Source organism: Channa argus, chromosome 9 (genome assembly GCF_033026475.1).
Source record: "Channa argus isolate prfri chromosome 9, Channa argus male v1.0, whole genome shotgun sequence".
Classification (NCBI taxonomy): Eukaryota; Metazoa; Chordata; class Actinopteri; order Anabantiformes; family Channidae; genus Channa; species Channa argus.
Window position 1 is genome coordinate 7536141 of NC_090205.1, and position 22367 is coordinate 7558507.

Consider the following 22367-nt stretch of genomic DNA (forward strand, 5'->3'; position numbering starts at 1 on the left):
CAAATGTAAAAAAATCCCATTACAGTTAAATAAGGTTTTGTGTACTTCAGTAAAAAAAACTCACCAACAGGTTTCCAACATGGGTGTGTCACAGGTTTCCTGGTGCCTCCTTAATAAAAGATCCCACTGTTCAGGAGAGCAGCTCCTGACAGGAGTGGGAAGCCCAGACTGTTGGCTGGCTGAATTCTCCTGCTGGTGGATCCTTGCTTCAAACCAGGGTCGACTTCAGAACTTTTGTCAACTCTGGATTCATATACATACGAATGATTTTTATAAGCTGGAAACACATTGGAATGTTTCTTTTTCATGTACGTCACCCTCTGATGTGCGCTGTAACTTATGTCATTTGGATTTGTGTGTGAGGCAGAAGCTTTGAATTATAATCATAAAAACAGATAATGCTCCACTAAATCTTCTGTTTGATCTGTTGCTTTGCCTGGGAAAACTGCAAATTATTAACTCAGAATATCAATGTGAAAAACTCAAACCAGATGGTTTGAAATTGCTCAACTTTCATCTTGAATACACAGTTTTTGATTTATATATAAAAGAACAACAACAAAATTAACAAACATGGCAAATAATAAATATATATTTATTTATATATTATAGACTTTTTAATATTCATTATAAAATGCAAAAAGTAGTAAAACAGGACCTGAAATTGATGGATTACATAAGTTTGGTATATCATGCTGATGGATTTACCAGACCTTCCTGTGCTCACACATGGAAACACACATGATCAAACTCAGCAGTGAAGACAAAGGGTGGACGCAGCTACTCCGGCAGCAGGTCGTCTCCCAGCTCTTCATCGGCAAAATCATCATCATCCATGCGCTTCCTGGCTCCAGTCTTTGGTCTCTCCATCTGGGGCCCCAGTGGGTCAACATAGGAAGCATCTACACAGGAGGGAGGATGGTCTCATCACGAATGCTAATATTACTTTTACCTTATTAATATGCAAATGAATGCAACAAGGGACACCACAGTCTAAACAGAATGTAAAAATGACTTGTTCAGGTTTTTCTTATTTTTGCATATCACACATCTAGAATCAATTTGAACATGTCAGCTTCAAGTGTAATGGAGTCACTTTTTTCCTTAGAGGGAATCTTCACTGATACTGAACTTTGGTTCTACTTTGGGTAGTACATGTAACTGAATGCCATTAAACTCCCGTCTGATTTTCCTATATCAAAATATTTATCTACTTCTACTCCAAAATGCCTCCAGATGACATCACTTTAAGGAACTTTCAGTTCACACTATACCATCTATTAAGCTCGTACTATACAGTTTGTAATCATGATCAACCTGCTTTTCAAAAACTCCTCCAGATGACATCAAGTGAACTCCTAATGATGAAAAATGCCTCCAAGTGATGTCATCGGAAGGAGTTTTTCCAGCTAGAAGCATAAAAATATTTGAGTATAGGTAAGTCAGAGAGTTTAAAAGCATTAATGTACATTTACACCCTAAACTAAAGCCATAGAAATTAGACTTTTAAAAAAAATAGAGATTCTTTTAAACTTTTTATCGTAATTAAAAAATAAAAATGTAAAAGAAAAGTTCTCGAAGCGAAATCTGAATTAGATCCGCTGTGGTTTAAATGTGAAGTTTCTGTCATCTATCCTTCTTCCATAATCACATTATAAAGTTTAGCATGACAACGTCATGTTTCCCATACAATGTACCATGGTGGCACAACATAAAAGTCTGCTAGTGTATTTGTTATCGGGAATTCCATTCAATACTACACAATCTTGAATAATTATGACGGCAAGAAATGTCAATTCTGCATAAAAAGTCATTGATTGGTCAAGTGCTTAGGAAAGAAAAGATGACAAAGAGAGACAGGGATTATGTGTTTAAATAGAGAGTTGTAAAGAGTTATTTAATTAAAACAAAATCCTAACCTATTTCTTTTGGACTGCTGGTCTCATAAGGTTCATTGGAAGCAGGAAGTGACCTCATCTTGGCGCTCAGCCGCTCTCCTTTAGTGCTATTGCCGATATCTGAAAATACATACACACACTTGAAATTAGCAAATGTACTCTATTAAGACTGTTTAATTCATCGGTCATAATTAAAATCAGTTGTACATGCAGTGTTTTAGGTTTCTCAAAGATGGAACATATTATGTTTAGCTAGAATGGGGTGGGAAAAGTTTGACCTCGTTAGTGTGTCTGTACATGTGAACATAGTCTCCATGTATCTAAATATGTATGACACGCAGGGCTTTTTTGAAATTTTACATCAAAATACAAGTTCCAGCTTTCCAGGACAAGGTTTATGGAGAAAAATTAGCCATGTGAGCAGCTAATAAATGCCTCCCAAAATTAAGCCACAATTGATCATCATCATGATCAACGTTCATATTTTTCTCCCAGGGCAATTATTCTTGTCTGAAAAATCAACATGGTAGAGAGTTGGGATTCCCATCTAACAGAGACAGTATGTTCTCACATCAGCCTACTTTAAATGTCTTCTCTAGACCTGAATACAAATATGTGGATAGAGCAGCAACTGTGGCCAGACTGAAGACAAGAGTTGCATTAAAACCCGACTGGTTGGTGGAGCCATACAACTGTGAGGCAGTAAGTGTAGTTGGTAAAACTTTTCATCCCCTGATTTACCATTTATTAGTAAAACGAACATCTAATAAGTTATAAAACATAAGTATACTACAGTGTTATACAGTAGTTATTAGAATATTGTTAGGGTTTATTAATGCATAGTATTTGTCAATTAGAACTTCTATGAGGACATAAAATTGTGTCCATGGTAAAGGTCTATTATAAATTTCTATAATGCCTATAAATGCTAAGTAGGGGGACTTAAAGTTACCAATTTTTTTTTATAAGTAAAATTACTTTATGTTGTCTTTCTGGAGAGTTGTCTTGCAATTACAAAATACTGTCCAACAAGTAAAATACTCTAGAATTTTTTAATTCCTGCAATGTCATTGCACCAGCACCAGTTCAAGTTGTTATCGTCTTAGACACAGAGCTGGTACTCTTTGCAAGATGTAATAAGTATGTTAGGGAACGTGTGTGTGTGTGTGTGTGTGTGTGTGTGTGTGTGTGTGTGTGTGTGTGTGTGTATTTGTTTGTTCAAGACTCCGATGACTCAGGCTGACAAAGGGCTCCAGTGAGCTGAAGGACAGACGTGATTACAGACAGCAGCAGCACACATCTGGCTGCCAGGTAGCCTTGGAAACTGACGAGAGCAACTGCAGAAAAACAGGAAAGAGAGGGAGGCCCAAAACTCCAGCTTCACTCACAGTCCCAAACGTCTCGCACGAGGCCTCACAAACTGCTGGCAAACTAAGATCTGTACTGGAAAATACTCCTGCCTCTTTTTTTTTTTTTTTTTTTTTTTTTTAAATTAGAAGGTCTTAGTGGCATTTCTTTTCTTTTCTTTTTTTCAGAAAGGGAAGGCACAGACAAAAGAGGGATAACATTACAGGTTGGAGACCAGACTGCTGCACACAGTTAGCGCATGAAAACGCATGTTGCAAGGATGGTGAGAAGAACATATTTAGGCAAGGCCTTTGATAGAGATGATGATCAATATAGATGACTCAACTGTCTGGCTTTCGTAACAAGACCAAATATTAAAAAAAAATACTGACTCAGCTGTGCTGATACAAGAGTATCAACATAACAGAATACATAAGTGTATCTGATCTGTAAAAAAAAAGGGAACTCAATTGTTATACAAAAACAGAAGAGAAGAGGGGAAAAAAAAAATAAGAAGACGTAAATTTTGACAGAGCTCCACGTTCACATCAAGGAATGACGCAGGTTTGGACGCATGAGAAAAACAAACTCTAAATCTGCAAACTCTAAATCGGGCTCTACATCTGCACACCTCTACCACGCGCTGTGAATATGTAGAGTTTACAGAGAAGATGGAAAAGTCTCAGGTACCTAACAAGGTTTTCTCAGACTGGAATCTGCATGTCGTGTGGATAGTGAGTGGTCAGGGTAAACAGACTGGGAGTCTAACATCACAGCAGCCTGTCAGAAGATTTTTGGATCAGGTTCAGGTGTAACGCTATACTAACTGTAGGTTTCTTGTATGTTTACCTACAACAAACTGGCCTGAGTCACTTACTTCTACTGTGCTCACACAGAAGGTAATAAGCCAGTAAAGCTAATTGTTTTATTTCACCTATAATAAAAAAAATGTTGGCCTCTTAACAGATAATGTTGTTGTATGATATTGTGGTTTGTGGCCAGTTCAATCCAATGATTTCACTTTTTATTTGACCTTTTTACGCAGTCTATAAAATTTATTAGAATTTCTAATTAGCTAAACATATTGGAAGGTTTCATGGTATTTATCTGATAACTAAGCTGACTCAGTAAAGTCACAAAATGATGTATTGATTTAGTTTAAAGTACATTTTCAATGTCAATTATTACATTTTTGTGGACATCAAAATTTTGCAATTACATGTCGTAACATACAACAGTTTTGCATAGTTGGACTAAAGAAGAATAATGTTTTCAGAAAAGAAATAATTAAATGAACATGAGATTAGTTTATTAAGCTGTAGTGGCTTGTCTCTGTCAAAAGTATCATTTTACTCTTTGATTATTAAACTGACATACCTTTTCCTGAATCCAACAAAGGACTGAGTTGTTTGGACTCAGTGTGAGATACTGAAAACCAAGTGAAGAAGCAGAGTGAGAACAAAGAGGGCAATAGAAGAGCCAGAAAAAAGAAGCAGCCAAAAACAAAGATTACTTATACCTTCCCTATCTCACCTGCTTTGACATCCGCTGCTACGCCTGAAGAAAGTAATAAGAGACCTTAGAGTTTGGTGAAACAACTTAACCCTCGTAACCACTTTTCAGTGATGGGAAAAATGTAATACGGGAGATAAAAATGTTGAAAAACATCCAGTATTTTTTCACTCTAACGATCAAGTTACAGCGCTGGCACTACAAAGCTATTGGTCATTTTAAAAAACATAAATAAATAAAAACGAACAACCACACAAATTGGAAGATTTCTAATCTAATTTATGGCAACAGCAAAATAACAAAGGTCTCAGCAGGGTGGAACAGAACGCACATTAACAGGTTTCTGGGAAATATGTGATCAGTACTAAGCTACTACTATGGGACACTACAGATGCTGAAGAGCTACAGCATTGCATTTTCTAATGAGCCTGTCTAGTGTGTGTGGACTGTGGCAGTTTGCTTTCTCTGGTGTTTGCTTTGAACTGGAGTGCTCCCCATCATCACGCCTCCTAAAGTCATGGCACTTCACTTCAGCTATTATGAGTCTTTCCTATGTGGACTTATTGGAATGAAATCATTCAGGTGTTGGCTTTGACAAATTCAAGAGTAGAGAAAGAACTGGGAAATGAATATTTAGAAATAAAATTAAAGAAACAACCCTTTGTGTTGTTCATTCAGCTGTTGGCACAAAACACTTTTACAAGGAGCTGTAACATTGGATTGTATTTCTAGTGCCATTGGAGCTGCCAAAGGGACTAAAACTTTATATAATCACTCTCTTATATTTAATTACTTGCGCAAAGTCCAACCTCAACATCCTCTTTCGTGTGGAGACAGAAATTGTGATGGTTATGGATTTGGTTAAAAGTCGCATGAAATCATTTGGCAAACTATTTTGATACAGTCCTGTGTTATTATTAAATCAAATGAAAAGATACCACGATGGGCTATAAATCTGACCTTCATGTGTTTTTGACCGGTCAGTGATGTCTTAGGGAATAGAGGTGGGATTTGGATGTGTAGCTGTAACTTCCCAACAGGTCCTTTTATGGACTTAAAAATAACAGAACATGAGTGCACCCTCCTATTCTACTACCAGACTGGGATGTTTAGAGGTATACCCATAATGCTGGCCTTCTTGGGAGAGATGAGGACAGGTGTGGAGACCCCTAAGGACCGGCAGCATGTATGAACAACAGATAGAGAAAAGAAAGTGGTGAAAATGAGAACGAACATTGACTATCAAATTAGATTCTAAGTCAAACAGCTAGACTACTGTAAACCACGACAGTAAAAATCAGTAACCACGCACAATACATTTCCTGCCTTCATTTGCAGTTTGTGTTTACCAAAGTTTTAACCTATGACAGAAAAGAAATGTACTTGCTAAAATGCAAACAAACTAATAGTATCTCATGGGAATTATGTTTTCTGAGGTCTGACGCCGGAGACACATAAAGTCGGATGTTTTTGGATCCGTGAACCCAACTCAACATTAAAAATTGTCATCTATCGATGTGAACTAGTTATTTCTTTTAAGTGTGAACTGACCTTTGAGCCAGTTCTTGAGAACTGTGAACTTGTGATCACCCTATCTGTACTAACAATACACGTGCTGATGGTGTAAGGCATTCTGGATATACCACAGGGGGTAGAAAATTTAGCCATTCTGACACACAACTTGAATTAAGGTCAAACATTGTTCCCCATGTGTTCTCTGAAGGTTTTGAGTTTGTGTACACACTATACAAAGTACAACGAGTGTATTCAGTATATTAATCAATGCGTTTCTTCAGAACAGTAGGAACCTCTGTAGTTATGATGGCTCCTTACTCACCAGCACTCCCTGCACTGCCCTCCCTCCGACCTCTTGCACTGCCTTCCCGTCCTGACTTTACCCTCTGCAGGTGGAGAGAATTAGGAGAAAATGTTACATTGCAGCCTTGGTCATGCATAGTTCTACATTTTACATAGATTTTATGCATTGTGGTGATGGATTTTCAACTCCTTAGCCCGTGTTGACTTTTGCCCCCGTTTATTCGCCTCTGCCAAGGAATCCTGTCCGATTTGTGCATGAACACATGGAATTTGACATTTACAGTATGTATAAAAAATTACCTTAAACATCACATGTAAATAAGTGTTCTTTTTGTCCAGGACAAAATAGGTAGGGAATCATTTAATGGGGGTAACATTTAAAAATAAAACAAGGATATGGCAATTACTCTGGAAAAATAACTCACTTAGCATTCACATGACATCAGACCAAAGAGTTATTTAACTTTTTTGGTTTCGATCATTCTCATTTATCATCTCATACAGTTTGCAGTTTTATTTGTAGGATCAGTTGTATTTTCTAGACATTCAGTTTGAAGGATTTCTGGGATTATTGAGTCAGTCCTCTGGCTCTGTCTCTCTGTAGGATTGTTTCTCTGGTCCAACAGCATCTTTGATTTAGGAGCAGCTGGTTGTGATTTGACAAGTCATCCTCCACATCTGTTCCTGGCTCTGATGAACATCTTCACAAGACCAAGAAACCCAGCTCTGTTACTCTGAATCAAATCATGACAGACCTCAGACTAACACTAGTTTTTTTGCTAACCTTTTGTTAAAGTGTGGGAGCCACCATAGATGTCACTTGTTGCATCCCTCAAAATATGGATGGAATTCAAACATAATTCACATTTTGTAATATTTTCTGTTTCAGCTCTTATCCTGAGACAAATGAGAGTTAAATTCCTAAATCACACAGGGAGCATGTGACATGTTGCCAAATATGTCAGTGGCAGTTGGATCTGAATTTTAAAATGAAGAATTTTGGGCAAGTGAAGTTAGAAAGAAGGGGGGTTTCTAAATCTCTTTAGCCGTTTATCATCTGTGCTTGAAGCTAATTGTTTTAGACTACATGATACTGGCATAATACACCCCCATATAGGGCCAAAGCCACGACCTGTCAAAATATTATGAACTATTCACACTTTTAGTAGAGATACGATCTTTGTGTTTAAATCATTTTATAAACCATTTCAAAAGGTTGTCTTACTTTGGATTTTTATTTTTATTGGAGGATATATGGATAGAGTCTTGCTACTTGTCCTATCTCCATGTGTAGTTATTACCTCAGATGAACCTGTGTGAATTGATGATATCACTGATTATTGGTGACTGGGGAGATGGGAGTGCAAAAAAAGCTTTCTGAAACAAGTCAGTGAAAAAAGGACTATAATCAAAACATAGAAATTATGTAAACTCTGTATCAGTTTTTACAATAGAGCCACTGGCCACTTCGTCTCTAATATATTTAGAAGTTTAAGTTGTCACTGGACAATCCAACACACATCTATGTAGAATCAAGCCTGTTGACATTTCTTCAAATGGAACAACTCTTTTAAATGAGATTTGAGCCAGGTGTTTAACAGCTGTATAGTTCCTGATCTTCTCTCAACACTGTTTGGTTCATGGAAAATTAACTGAAGAGAAAAGCAGCTGTTTTTCATGAATGTTTGGAGCAACAAGGACAACTGACCCACTTTATGGCAAGAGAACATTGTATGTTTTCAATCAACATGTTCTTCAGAATGATCTTGGCATTCTGAAGAATGAGGAAAATAGGAAAACATTATAAAAAGGTCTGTAATAATACTACCAAACAAGCATGTCATTTATGAGGTTAATATTAAGATGTGCTTCTCATTTTTAATGTTATATTATTAATCTGGGTTGCATATGTTAGTTTGTATATTTACGTCTGAGGTCGCTGTTGGGCTATTCCAGCAGAGCAACAATCCAATACTGTCAACAGTTCTGTAAAATCTTAATGCGTTTTCTGCTGACAATTTCTGACTTATGTCTATTCACTATTGTAAGCTAGCAGGGTTCCTGCTAACTATAAACAAAGTGTATGTGAAATACATAGGTTCCAATGTGTCATATTTTACCCTGAGAAAGAACCATCTGGCACCGAGATATGCCAATTAAGAAAGAGTTCAAACAACTTATTGGGTGAATCACTGCCAGGTAGCAAATGGTGATAAAGAATAGCAGTAAATGTTAAAATGCTACGAACTGCCATTGTAAACTAAAGTGTAAAGCTGTGTTAGCCAGGAGAGATATACCTGTTCTTTGATCTCCTTCATCTTTTCCACCTTCTTCAGCTTGGTGGCATATTCTTGGACTTCCTTCAATCCCATGTCTGCACTTAGCCTCACCAGGAAACGCAGGCCTGGACAAAAACAGAGTTTTATTTTGTTTACACTTTTATCAATGTGTTATGTTCTGATGAGATCTGTGTAATAAACAGGGTTATTACATTCCACATTTTCTGGAAACTTGCTGTGGATGTCTTTATACGTTTCCAGAGCTTTCTGGTAGTTTCCTGAAAAAAACAAAAACAAAGGGGCATTCAAAACTTTAACTGAACTCATTGTTGGCTCATTCAGAGACAGGCTTAGTCAGTGGTTCTGAAACTCTTGGTTTAAATAACTGTTGGTCTCTTTCACTTACCTACTCAAATGACTGAAAACAACATCATTTGAGTAGCTCAAAGTTTGGGGAGTCTACTTTTATTTAATGTGGTTTCAGTATTAACAAGGTAAAGCAAATGCAGTTATTTGCCATTTTACAAGAACAGAATAACTCTCACCACTTCTTCTGTAACAGCTTGCCACCATAAGCTGCCACTTCACCTGTGTCGGCCTGAGAACACACAGCAGAAAAGCATCCACATAATATAAATACACAAATCTACAATATTCGTGCTGTAAATGGAAATTTAAAAAAAATAAATAAAACAAATTCTGTTCTGATTTCAGCTGGATAGCTGACAACAGTCTAATCATCTTTCTACAACTACAACCATTTCCAGATGAGAACAAGTTTTGTGGTTGATGAGAAAAGGCAAAGCTGACATGACTCGCTAAATCAAGTCACAAAAGTGTAGAAATAACATTTGACGGTATTTTTGGACTTAGCATTTCACTTTCCCAAAACCACTGTAGAATGTTCTGGCATTATGTTGCATATAACATTTATGTGTATTGTTACTAGTGGTTACTTACTGTATTAGTGTAGCTCTTTCAAAGTACTGAATGGCTTTCTCACAGAACTGTGTCTCAATGTAATATGCCCCAAGCCATTCAATCACTTCAATCTTGGAAGGGAAGCACCTAAATGACTGAACAGTAACATAACACGAGATCAAAGGAAAGTTGATAGGTAAACTGTGTCGCAATGTCAAATTAATTAGTCAGTCCATAAACAGAAAGGATTGAGTTTTGCTTCTCACACCTCGTAGTAGTACTGGAAAGCCTGGGACTTGTCCCCCTCGCTATAATGGAGCTCTCCAAGTTTGGCCAGTGCCTCCGGGTCTGTGGGAGTTACACTGATGACCTGCATCAACCACTCAATTGCCTGTTGGCGATCCTCCAGCAGCTCATAACTAGGACCAGCAGCTTAAGGTCCAACAGATTCTTACATATTTATAAGCAGCGATGCAGGATTGAGCCCCTAAATGAATAGTAGGGAACAAATATAACATCTACCAGTAGTCTACTAACACATCTTTGAAATAGGATACAGGTTGGCCAGCTGGTACATGACTTGGGCACTGTTCCTCAGAATGGCATGGAGCTTCAGGAAGCAGTCCAGAGCCTCCTCCAGACGATTCAGCCTTATGTAGTTAAGACCTGATGTAAAAAGATAGGTGGCAAAAGCTGTCCATTATGTACTTAGGATCCATAAAGCATAATTGAAACGGACAAGCTTCATTCATATCCACAGATACACAGGTGACAAATGAAGTCTCAACAGTGGACTTGATATCCAATTATTGGTCATATTTAACTGTTGTTTTAAATTGACTCCAGCTATATTTGCGACATAGTGATTAAACAAATGGCAGCTCAGGTGCTAAACTGACCAGGCAGATACCAGGGCCTCAGAAAGATACTACAAGAATGTTGAGTGGCTGCTCTGAGGTAACATACTACAATGTTCCCTGCACATTCCAATGTGGTTCTTCTGTAAAGAAAATTCTCTTTTTTCACAACCAAATCAAGAAAATTAGTAGGGCATATATCACAGACAACATAAATGTAATTATGTGCTGAATTAGGTTAACTGCATGTTTATGTTAAACACCCACATCTAGTTAAAGTGCAACATTCGTGACACTTTATTTAATAGAACTTTGCTCCAACACCGTTGTTATTGTTGCGATGCCCTCAAAGCTTCCTGTGGCACAGTCTCACTAACAGTACTGGCAGCTGTGCAGAGACGTTGTCTTCAAAAGCTTTTGAGTGATAACTACATCTACCTGAAGGGCTGTGCAGAGCATAGTGGAGAATAATGAGCGAAAGAAATAGGTTTCAGAGAAAGTCTCATGTCAGCACTAAACTGCAGCCTTAATGTTTAGTTTGGGTTATTACTTGATTTGAAAAGGACAATTCACATAAATGAACCTTACTGTAAATTAATTAGCCAAAAGTCTATTTTTCCTGTATAGTCCCCAGACTACTGTTAAATTTATAAATTACTGTGATCTGCTTGATCTACTAGTGCACTGTGTCATAGAAATCGAGGTTACCCAGGTTGTAGAGTGCCTCAGTGCATGACGAATCATTCCTTAGTGCTTCTTTGTAGAACTCTGCTGCCTTTTCATAGTCCTGTTTTATAATCACCGTGTTGCCCTTGTTGATAAGTGCTGCAGGGTTGTAGCGATCAGCGTTCATGGCCATATCAGCATATCGTTCAGCCTGGTCATAATCTTTCTCCTTTTAAAAGAAATAGAAGATGAAAAGCGTCTACTTGTAGCATTTGATGGTAACTGAAATTTAGCCATAATTACAACAGGATTGTCTGGCTTCAAATATGAAAGCACATATCCACTATTCTGAACATTTTCCCTGCATAAGACTTTTGATTAGTTAATAAAAAGCCTCTTACCAGGAAGTAGAGGAAAGAGAGATTGGTGGCTGCAGCGCTCTTTACTCTGCTGTCCTTCTTCTCAAATGTCTTCAGCGTTTCCACCGCCTGATAATACATTGTAAAAAGCTGTCAGGGTGACACTTTAGCAACTATTAGCATGTGCTCAGTTATGTTAAAAAACTTAAGTGAAAGCCAATTTCCCTCGGTATGTAACACACCTATAAATAAACAAGAACAGTTTGATTTGTAAAAATGACACATTTTCTTTAGATCAAATCATAACATGATGTGAAATTCTGATGTTTAATATCCATCTATGCAATGATAAATATTCTTCCTATAAGGATAAGGTAACATATTGTTGAGCAAGTTTATAGTTATGTCTATAATTTGAAAAACTATTGTTTATAAAGCAGAACAATGAAGAAAGCATAGCAAACTCAAATCTTAAGAGTTTAAGGATTAAGAAAATTGCACGATGCAACTATCTGAATGGTTTTTACTCAAGCACACAGCTTTTTGTAATGAAACCCTTCACATTTAATTGGCTGTTGTAAGTGTGTTATATACAAGGGGGATTTTCCAGCAGTATTAGTGTATAAAGGTTAGCATTTTGAAACAGCACCAAGCAGGCTACAGCTGCAGCTTATGACACCACCACAGTCTGAAAAGAGCATTATCACAAACATGCATCAGGTTTTAAACCTGTGTATATAAGATAGTTATCTATTGCAGTTAAATACTGTAACTACAGAAACTTCAGAGTTAGTCTGTGTCACCCAGGGGAACTCTGTGGTATATTATTAGATATTATGTCCTCTCTGGATTAAAAGTTTCCCTGCAAATCTGTGGGTTTCTTTTCTTGTGTTTATATGGAAAAGGCATGCTTAAGTTGTAACATGTAAAAGGAAAACAATCTAAATGTGAATATGGAAACGGAGGGCACACATACCTCAACCTTAAGCATGCAAATGGGAAGGAAACAAAGCAAAAGGAAGAGACAATGGAGGGCAATGAGATGGGGAAATTTGAATGTGATCCTGGTACGCTAAAACAACATTAGCAGGACAAAACCGTATGTGTTAGAGGGAATAAAACCTCACTTGATCACAATAATTTATACATGCAATTGCTACTCTTATTCTGTATTTACGCTTTAATGATAGTTCATTCTAATGAGGCATTGTTGTAAATTGTAACTGGCTTATACTGTAATTACACATTACTGATATTTTAGTTTCACTAGTAACACTTTTGTCCTAAACCTTTAAAAGATCTGCAAGTTATCAAATATTAAATCCATTATACAGTGGCAACTATTATGAAGAGGAAGCACTTTTTAAATGCCAGTTCTACAACTCAGTTTGAAGATACAATAATAGGGCCAGTAGGTGAAGCTGAAATTTATCTTCCTCTATTCTATTCATGGCCACTGTTACAGACCACAGAGAGATGCCAAAACTGTGTAGTATTCCCGTTAACGGTGTTAAGAAAAACACACTCACCTGGTTCAAGTCTTTTTGTCTGAGGTAGGTGATAGCTTTGTTTATCTCGAGGTCGTTAGCAAGCTCAACGTACTGAGAACTTTTTACCATGTCCACACACCTAAAAATATAAAAAAAATAAACATTCATGCATGCTTTGTGTCCCAACAACATTTAACTGATAATTCCAAACTGCAATATGATTTAGTTTGAAAATATGCTTTTTGTTTTTGGAGGTTGAGGTCTGTGGCCGATTCACTTATTTTGCCAATTTGATACATAGAAAAAAAACATAATCTTAAATTAATTCCATGCATATTTGCTGTTTTCCAACCCTTCTATTATAGCTTTGTCTGAAAACACTCCTTTAATATGTTGCAATCGGTTACAAAGTACCAATATTAAATGTGATTAACATTACTACTACAAAGACAATTTTAATTTAGTAAATAAAACAGCAGTTCTACAAAACTCTAAATTATGGAGATAATGCTGACATTAACATTGCCATCTGTCTCTAATTACATCTACGGAGTGTGAAACCTTAAAAATCATGTTTTAGCATTTCTCAGGTTTCCAAAGGACTGGCTTTAAGTTGGAGTCCTCTCGTATGCCCTCTGGTGTTACGATGGTACGATATATATATTAAAAAAAAAGGGAGAAAAAGAAACAAACCAGTCAAATCCAGTAGCAAAGGAAGTTTCAATAGCTGGAGCAATGAGTTTGGCAGCAGTCATGATGTACTTCTCAGCCAGGACTTTCCTATGCATAGTTTACATGGAGAGAGCAGAACAATTCAGGAATTGAATTCTACATAGCTCATATTACATCAGCAGGATGAGTTCATAGGAAGAAAAACAGTGGATTTCACTAACACTCAGTGCTTTGCCAAAAGAAAACTTGTAGGAAAAAAAGTGGGATTCCATAGAAAGAAAAAGGTTTATTTAAATAAATGGTAAATAGTCACTTATATAGCGCTTTTATCCAAAGCGCTTTACAATGTTGATTCCCACACACACACACACAAACTTCGACTTGTAGCATGGATTGAACCACTGGCCCTGTGGTCCATGGTCAACTGCCTTACCAACTGAGCTATAGCCGGCAATATGCTCAAAAACATGAAACTAATTAGCATAAAGCTTTCCCCAGACCATGTATGAGAACAGATGAGCTGTCTCACATATGTGATTACCTATCAACAGCCAAATATTTGCATCTGTACACCCCAAGGCAGCTCTACTGCTTCCACCCCTAGTTAAGAACTGGCAGTTTTCTAAAGACTATTTTATACTTCTAATCTTGAAATAAATGCACAGAACTTTTAATATAATGATCTAAATGTGAATGAGTAATTTAGGGCATGTGGAACCTTTGCAATTTATGCATTTTTCATTTTTGTATTGCATAATATGATTGAAAGTACGATTTGTAATAAATGCAATCACTTATTACAAATAGTACTTTTGAATAAATGCAATCATTTATTACAAAGTATGATTTGTAATGAATCTGTACACAATAAGTACAGTGTATAGTTTCCATGGTTCGATAAGGCCGGAACATTTTTTTAAGAGAAGATGGTTTGTGTTGTGAGGATTTTCTTACAGATCTCTCTCCATCTGGTGAAGCTTGTCATTCTTGATGGCCTCGATGACCATATTTGAGATGGTGTCATCCTAAAAAAGTTAAAAGGACACAGCTGCAATGTAAGCAATAAAAGGCTGGATGAGATAAACAGGTATATGTCTGCTGCCGTCAATACAGGTTGTAGTTATCTAAATAATATTCAGCAGAATGTTCAGCAACTCAGCAGCCTTCTTGAAAACTGTGTAATGATATGAAGGTAAACCGTAGCCTCTTTTTCTTTGTTGAATTACACAAGTCTTTTTATTGGTATATTACAATAACAAAGAAAGTGTGATAAGTTATGGAAACACAATGATGTGATGGACAACTGGGTAAAGTAAAACTTGTCCAACTGCAAAGAACTATAGTCAGAACTTTGTGTAAATGACAGAGATAAAGTACTGTATGTCATAATATTGTTCTGAGTGGTTCTAAGTTATTATGTTCATGCTTTACAATAAATGGTTGTAAAGAAAAACATTACAGTACAATCCAATGTTTGATGAACAGCTGAGCAATTAACCTTTCACCAAAGATGAAGACATGCAAGGATGACAGATTTCTAGATGCTATAATTTTAGGTGTGTATAACTTACATTAGATGCAATGTACTTGTCCTCATCATCGATGCCTAGAGTCACTGAAATAAGCTTCTGAAAGGCCTTCTTCATCTTCTCCTTATCACAGATGGCGTAGTAGCACAGGATGAGATTGAATCCCGTCTTGATGTTGGGGCTCTCACTCATGATGTGTTCAAAAGACGTGATGGCATCTGAATACTGGCCCATGCGGACAAAGACCACACCAATATTTTGCATAATCTTAATCCTCATTTCCTTGTGAGCATTGGAGATCTGATCCAGTGCCATGCGGTAGAACTTGATGGCTTTCGGGTAGTTTTTCTGTTTGAAGTAGATGTTGGCCATGTTGACTTTCAGGCGGCCTGGAGATGCAACACATGCAGTTTGAGCGAAAGCCAAAACTTTGCTGATGGCAAATGATTTTAACTCTATACAATATACGCTCTAACTATGATTCAATAATCCTGATTTTCTCTTTGTGCCCATAATCTGAGATTTTTATGAATAGTGGGAAAAGTATTTATTATTGTCTTAACACAAACGTTTCACAGTGTGAAAGCTGGAGCGCCAGAAGTGCTAAAAGCCATGGTATATTGTATCTGAGATGCTAGCTAGTAACTATTTTTAATGTTTTCCCCTTACTAATTCGTATGCCTGTAAATGTGCTACAGTTTACAATCTTTAATTTAACACTTCACTAAGCAAAATACAGTAGCATATTTTTTTATTAAAATTTGTTAGTTCTTCAAGATGTACTTTAGCGGTGTGCTCTCACATCAGCATCACAGAAAGGAATATCCCCTCTCTAGTTTGACTGACATGTAAAAACACCACATTCTCTGTCTCTAGCTGCTGCAATGCATTTATAATAGCAGCCATAGTTTAAATACATGTGTGGGAAATGAGAAGCAAAGATGCCTGCTTACCTGCATTACTAAACATCTTGTTCTTTACAATAACTTGGTAGCTGTTCAGGGCCTCTGGGTACATGTCATTGTTTGCATACTGGTTTGCAAGATTGAGCAAAACCTGTTAATGACAAAAACATTAGATATATCTTAATAAAAACAAAGAAGCCACAAAGTGATTCAACTGTCTTCTGTGACCTGGCTATGTCCACTGCCTCAAAAAACAAAGATGCTCTGCTGGCTGTGGATTAGATACCAGGTACTTCATACATATATATATACACATACATATATATGAAGTACCTGGTGATTGATTGATTGATTGATTGATTGGTTGGTTGGTTGGTAATTTTTTATCTTCTAAAAAACAGGATCATCTTTGTGAAAGATGATTTATTACAATATAAAGCTTCTCTTTAAACAGATCAGAATACAATGTAGAACAATAAGGATTTTACATGATAAGTGCCAGGTCCTTTTTTATATTTTAATAAAGTAAAGTATCCAGTTTGCTGTGTAAAGCTTACCCTCTCTGGTCATGCGGTTGTAGGAGTTTTTAATCGTTGTTTTATTAATCATTGCGGAACGTTTTCTGCTTCAAGCTGTGACCAGCGCGCAACAGCTGTATGGAGCTGGAGCCGCTCATTTGTTTACAGTCGGGAACATGTGATCGGGCTGCAGCAGATCGGCACCATGGAGTTAAGTTCGGTTCAGACTTTAAACATTCCGGACGAAATAAGTAGGAGAAGAGCTGGTAAAAAGCGGAGGGGGGGGAGAAAACCGGCGAGCGAGGGAGCGAAGATTCAAGCCTCTGAGGTCTCTGGAGGACAACGTGGACCAATTGACTGGAAGGAAAGTGTGTACTGAGAGTATAGACTAACGTGTTTCACGGAGACATAGCTGCAGGACAGTCCGACACATGCATCAGTACTGAGGGCTTCAGCACAGTGCGGGCGGATCGGAGGAGACAGGAAAGAGGAAAGGAGGAGGGCTGGTCGTCTTACATCAACGACAGGAGGTGTCGTACTGGTCAGGTTACTGTGAAAGAAAGAGTGTGTTGCCCGGACATCGAACTGTTGGCGGTGGGTCTCCGTCCATACGAAGTCCCCAGAGAGTTCTCACACGCCATATTGATCGCATTCTATATTCCTCCCTCCTTTTCTGCAGACGACACGTGTGACGCCATACTCTCGATCGCAGCCAGACTCCAGATCCCTAGACCTTCTTTATTATCTCAGGTGACTTTAATCATGCAACCATCTACAAGACCCTCCCCACCTTTACACAGTATGTGTATGTGGATTGTCACACTAGGGGAGAGAAGACCCTGGACCTGATGTACACAAATGTTAAAGAGGCCTACAGCCCTTCTTCCCCTGGGCAGGTCTGGCCACAACCTGATCCACCTCCTACCTGTGTACAAGCCCCTGATTCAAAGGCGGTTATTCTAACTTATTGATCAGTAGTTTGTACTCGTAATTGTTTTAGTCTTGGTTTGGTGGTGTTTATCCTTTCTTTTCATGTGGAGAGCAGCTGAAACAAGGCAACCCAAATTCCTTATGGGATCAGTAAAGTTGTTTGAATCTTGAATTGAATCCAAAAAACACTGTCTCTCTCTAATTTGTGCTAAGCCACTAAACTCCCACGCAAAATGTGGAAATGACTAGTTGAATGGAATCACCAAATTAAGTGGATTCAACAAAAATGTTAGCATGAACATTAAAACATTTAGTTATGACATACACTATATTGCCAAAAGTATTCGCTCACCTGCCTTTAGACCCATATGAACTTTAGTGACATCCCATTCTTAATCCATAGGGTTTAATATGACGTCGGCCCACCCTCTGTAGCTATAACAGCTTCAACTCTTCTAGGAAGGCTTTCCACGAGGTTTAGGAGTGTGTTTATGAAATACATAATACACAGTGCTCGCAGTCTATGCTCCAATTCATCCCAAAGGTGTTCTATTGGTTTGAGGTCAGGACTCTGTGCAGGCCAGTCAAGTTCTTCCACACCAAACTCACTCATCCATGTCTTTTATGGACCTTGCTTTGTGCACTTGAATTCATTTATTTGGATGGGTGAGCGAATACTTTTGGCAATATAATGTATATCCTTTAACACACTCTATCATAGATATTAGCTAAAATGTAAAATATAAATAGTAAGGCTTTCCTTTAAGAAACCAAACAAAAAAAATTATTTTCCAACTGTGTTGCTCCCTGTATACAATGTAACCTCTCCATCATATATAGAAGATCTCAGAATGCAGGCCTACTTGTGGTTCCCAGAATTTCCAAAGGTAGAATGGGAGGCAGAGCCTTTCGCTATCAAGCTCCTCTCCTGTGGAACCAGCTCCCAGTTCAGATTCGGGAAGCAGACACCCTCTCTACTTTTAAGTCTAGGCTTAAAACCTCTCTTTAATAAAACATATATTTAGTATTAGTTATGCTGCCATAGGCTTAGACTGCTGGTGGACCCACCCCCCGATGCAATTAGCTCGTTTCCTCCTCTTGACCATCTCTCCTCTTACCCCGCAATAGTCACCACTGTATGTCATTAACTCTGTGTGTTTTCTCCCGTAGTTGTCTTTGTCCTTCTCTGTCTCTCTCTCTGTCCCTTTCTGCAGGTGTCCCCGGCTTTGAAGCTGTGTGTCTTCCAGCGTGCAGCTACTGGTCCTACCAATCTGCCCGATGATTTGTTGTTGCTTTTTGTTGCTCTGTTCTTTTCCCTCTCCCCTTTCCACTCAACCCAACCGGTCAAGGCAGATGGCCGTCCACCCTGAGCCTGGTTCTGATGGAGGTTTCTTCCGTTTGGGGGGGGGGGGGTTCCTCTCCACTGTTGCCTATGGCTTGCTCCAGGGGGAATTGTTGGGTTCTCTTTATGCATCTTTATAACCTTGACTTTCTTCTGTAAAGTGCCCTGAGATGACTTTGTTGTGAATTGGCGCTATATAAATAAAGTTGAATTGAATTTACCCTTAGGTTTCTAGGCAAGTAGCTTCAGAGTGTAGTATTGGAAAAACCATTATACAGCAGCCTTACTTACCGAGTAGGTGAGGTCTACATTGATATCTGCATTGCCAGATTGTTCCCTCTGTCGCACCAGTGCTCTCTCCTTCCTCCCTGCCTCTTTGGCTTTTTCCAGAGCCTGTAAAATCATGCCAAACGCAAACACACTTAAGGTTTATAAGGACACATCCACATGTGCATACATGGTCAGCAGTACCACTTTATTCAGACTGAAGAAGCTGCTTGGATAAGTAGCGAAATGTTTCTAACCAAGACGAAAGAAGTCCAGTTGACATGATTTAATCTTTGGATAACAGAACCTGGATGAAAATCTAACTGAGAACCTTCACCAACATGGTCAGCAGCAGTGAGATCGACATCCATGTACACAATGACCACAACCCACAGGCTAGTAAAATGCATCCTTTACTGAAAAACTGTCTAAAAATATATCACTTTGTGATACTTTTCTATCTATATATATAATAAGTAGTTATTGCACTGAACTACCCAAAAATAACCTTTGCAAGTGAAAAACTACTTATTTTCTAAATACGGTTTTGCCAACAATGACAAGACATTGATGAAATTTTCTAAAAAGGACTTGTGAGAGCTTACTGTAAATTGTTTCAGTTCAAAGCAATTGATAAATAACTAAAAAACACAATCAGCTAACCATACAATCACCTTTTTAGGTTTGATCACTTGTACAGCGTTGAATTTGGTAAAAAAATAAATAAATAATTACGTTAACTTGTGCAGGAATTATAGAGTCTCACCAGCTGTAAAGCTCCCATGCTCTGTGCCATGCAACTCTCTTCTAGCAAGTCATTTACTTTCTTCTCCAGAATCTTAATCTTCTCCTCAGGTCTGCAGGGCCACAAACAAAGAAATAAAATCTTTTCTGACGGTGCAAACCGTTCTCCACATAATGCACAAGATGACGTTGTTATGAAATACTTAAGAAACCTTACCTCTCTCTCTGATTGGAGTCTTCTATTTACAATGTGAAAATATAGTCTATTCTATCACTGTATGCATTTATTATTTGCAGTTCTGCTCAAAGATGTTTGTATATCAAATGCTTACACTTTCCTTTAAAAATAACAAATTGTGAATAGCCTATAAAAGTACTTTACTTTCATTTCCAAAAAAGAGAGAGAAATTAGTTTAAACAGTGACAACTTACGTGTCCTCATTTTTTGTTTCAAGTGCAGGAGCAGGGCCTCTGGATTGGCCCAGAGGGTCAAAGGCCGAGCCTAAAAACACAAAATGGAAAATAGTTCTGACAGCTTACATTAGGAATGATCAGTTGGAGAATCACAATCTAAACCCTCATTCAATGTAATCCAAATGCCAATAAATGTGCATGTAGCGAGACTGAAACACTAGGATAGCTGTAACAGATCAAATATTTTTGTGACTTCCTTACTCACCACGGGTCAGGGAGGAGGTGTAACCCGCTGCTCTGACAGCAGTCATTGGTCGGGCTGCACCGTCCTGTCACATTATAAAATAGCAAAAAAAATGCTTGATGTAAACTTTCTTCACAAAAAAAGAGCTATTGTTAACACTTAGCAGTATATAAGGTTGTTATTGATTTTTGATACAAAAACATGATAACAAAACCTATGCTGGTCAAATTAAAACCACATCACTAAATAATTTAAATCACATAATTCAAAAGGAAAAAAAGCAAATTTGAGGTGTCAGTTCCTCTCACCTGCACAGCGCCAGTCATGGGTCTGCCAATTGAAGAGACCACAGGGATCTGAGACTTCATGGAATAACAATATTGGTGAAAAAGAATTAAGAATATCTGGCTGATAATACAATTTAGCATGCAAATATAAGATAAATAGATGTGCACTTCTATGCATCTATATAAAGTGCTTTCATTTATTATCTTGGTTTATATATCAGCTTTTTGTTTAAATATGTTTTGTTCTGCCATTTGTTTCCATGTGAATCACCATTCAGATGTTTACCATAACACCGACATAATAATTTAAATTCATCTACATTTATATAGAGTCATATCTCAACAAAATCTCAAGGTGCTTACTCAGTTAGGTCTAGAGTGTTGGTATGATTTGTATATTTTGATGTGCTGACTTCAAAACCAAAACGTCTCCTTTTTTTAAGCAAGTTCTCACTTGAGCTGCAAGTTTTAAAGCTTGTTAATGTCAATATACTTACGCCAAACGAAGACGCTAAAGGTCTGGCCCCAATGGCAGTGCCAGGAAATTTGGCAGTCATCTGGAAAATTGAAACAAGTAAAAATATTATTAAGAAGGTTTCCTTAAGAAGTCATTAAGCACGCACTGTGTCTTTTCCCTGTCTAGAGTCTACTTACCGGTGGCCTTCTTCCATGACTTGTCCTTACAGCTTGCTGGAAGCCCACATCATTGTCCAGCTCCTTAAAATTCAACAAATACTCTGTATTCAGTACAAACAGTACACATATTGTCCCATGCAGAAAGTAGACTTTGCACACGAAAATGAAGGATTTCAAGCAAGGCGCAGTTGGTCATTAACTTTGGCATGAATTGTTTCACGACCAGCTGAAACGAATTTTGACGAAGCTGAATTCAGACGCTGTTTTCAGAAGTAACGTTAGCTACAAAAAGTTAACCCAGCCGCTAACTCACCTCGGAGTCAAATGTTGGATTATAGTCATTGTAGCCCGAATAAAGATCGTCCTCATCTACGGCTAGATGCACGTGCTCCATGTCTGTCTCGTTGTGTAGGCGAATTAACCTACGAAATGCTCATTAATGATATTTTCAGGATAAACGAGGTAACAGCCAGAATGTTGGTTGTCGTTTAGGATGTTAGGACTTAATCCCAGAATCCAAAGCGACGCGGGCGGGAGGCTCACTTTCCAAGCTTCTGATTGGTTATGTACGCGTAAATCATCATTTAGAGTGAATCCCATTGGCTGAAGTTGAGTTGTGCTGTTGCTAGGATACCGATGTTAGCTCTCCGCACGATCGCTACCATTTTTAATATAGTTACAGTAGAATTTAGCCTTAAATTATGTGAATATAAATTGGTAAAATGTAGAACG

General features: G+C 37.8%; 1 protein-coding gene across 6 annotated transcripts; it reads right to left on the bottom strand.

Moving 5' to 3' along the window:
• Window positions 1–631: 631 nt before the first annotated feature.
• Window positions 632–22136, bottom strand: ift88 (intraflagellar transport 88 homolog). Of its 6 annotated transcripts, XM_067516828.1 has the most exons (27): window positions 21949–22136; window positions 21654–21716; window positions 21497–21556; window positions 21021–21074; window positions 20734–20797; window positions 20487–20556; window positions 20077–20167; window positions 19335–19436; window positions 16302–16404; window positions 15391–15737; window positions 14774–14844; window positions 13841–13927; window positions 13187–13286; window positions 11700–11786; window positions 11341–11527; window positions 10333–10441; window positions 10044–10194; window positions 9815–9930; window positions 9400–9452; window positions 9067–9132; window positions 8873–8979; window positions 6595–6658; window positions 5879–5926; window positions 4779–4802; window positions 4623–4673; window positions 1920–2018; window positions 632–902 (listed from the first exon to the last, which is right to left on the bottom strand). In XM_067516828.1, the coding sequence occupies exons 1-27, from the start codon at window positions 22027–22029 to the stop codon at window positions 781–783; spliced, it is 2577 nt and encodes an 858-aa protein (XP_067372929.1). In that variant the 5' UTR covers window positions 22030–22136; the 3' UTR covers window positions 632–780. The 6 variants fall into 6 exon arrangements, with proteins under 6 accessions (XP_067372929.1, XP_067372931.1, XP_067372935.1 ...); XM_067516830.1 differs by lacking the exon at window positions 4623–4673; XM_067516834.1 differs by lacking the exon at window positions 21949–22136 and having other exon boundaries at window positions 633–902; window positions 21021–21042; window positions 21654–21690.
• Between the last annotated feature and the right edge of the window lie 231 nt (window positions 22137–22367).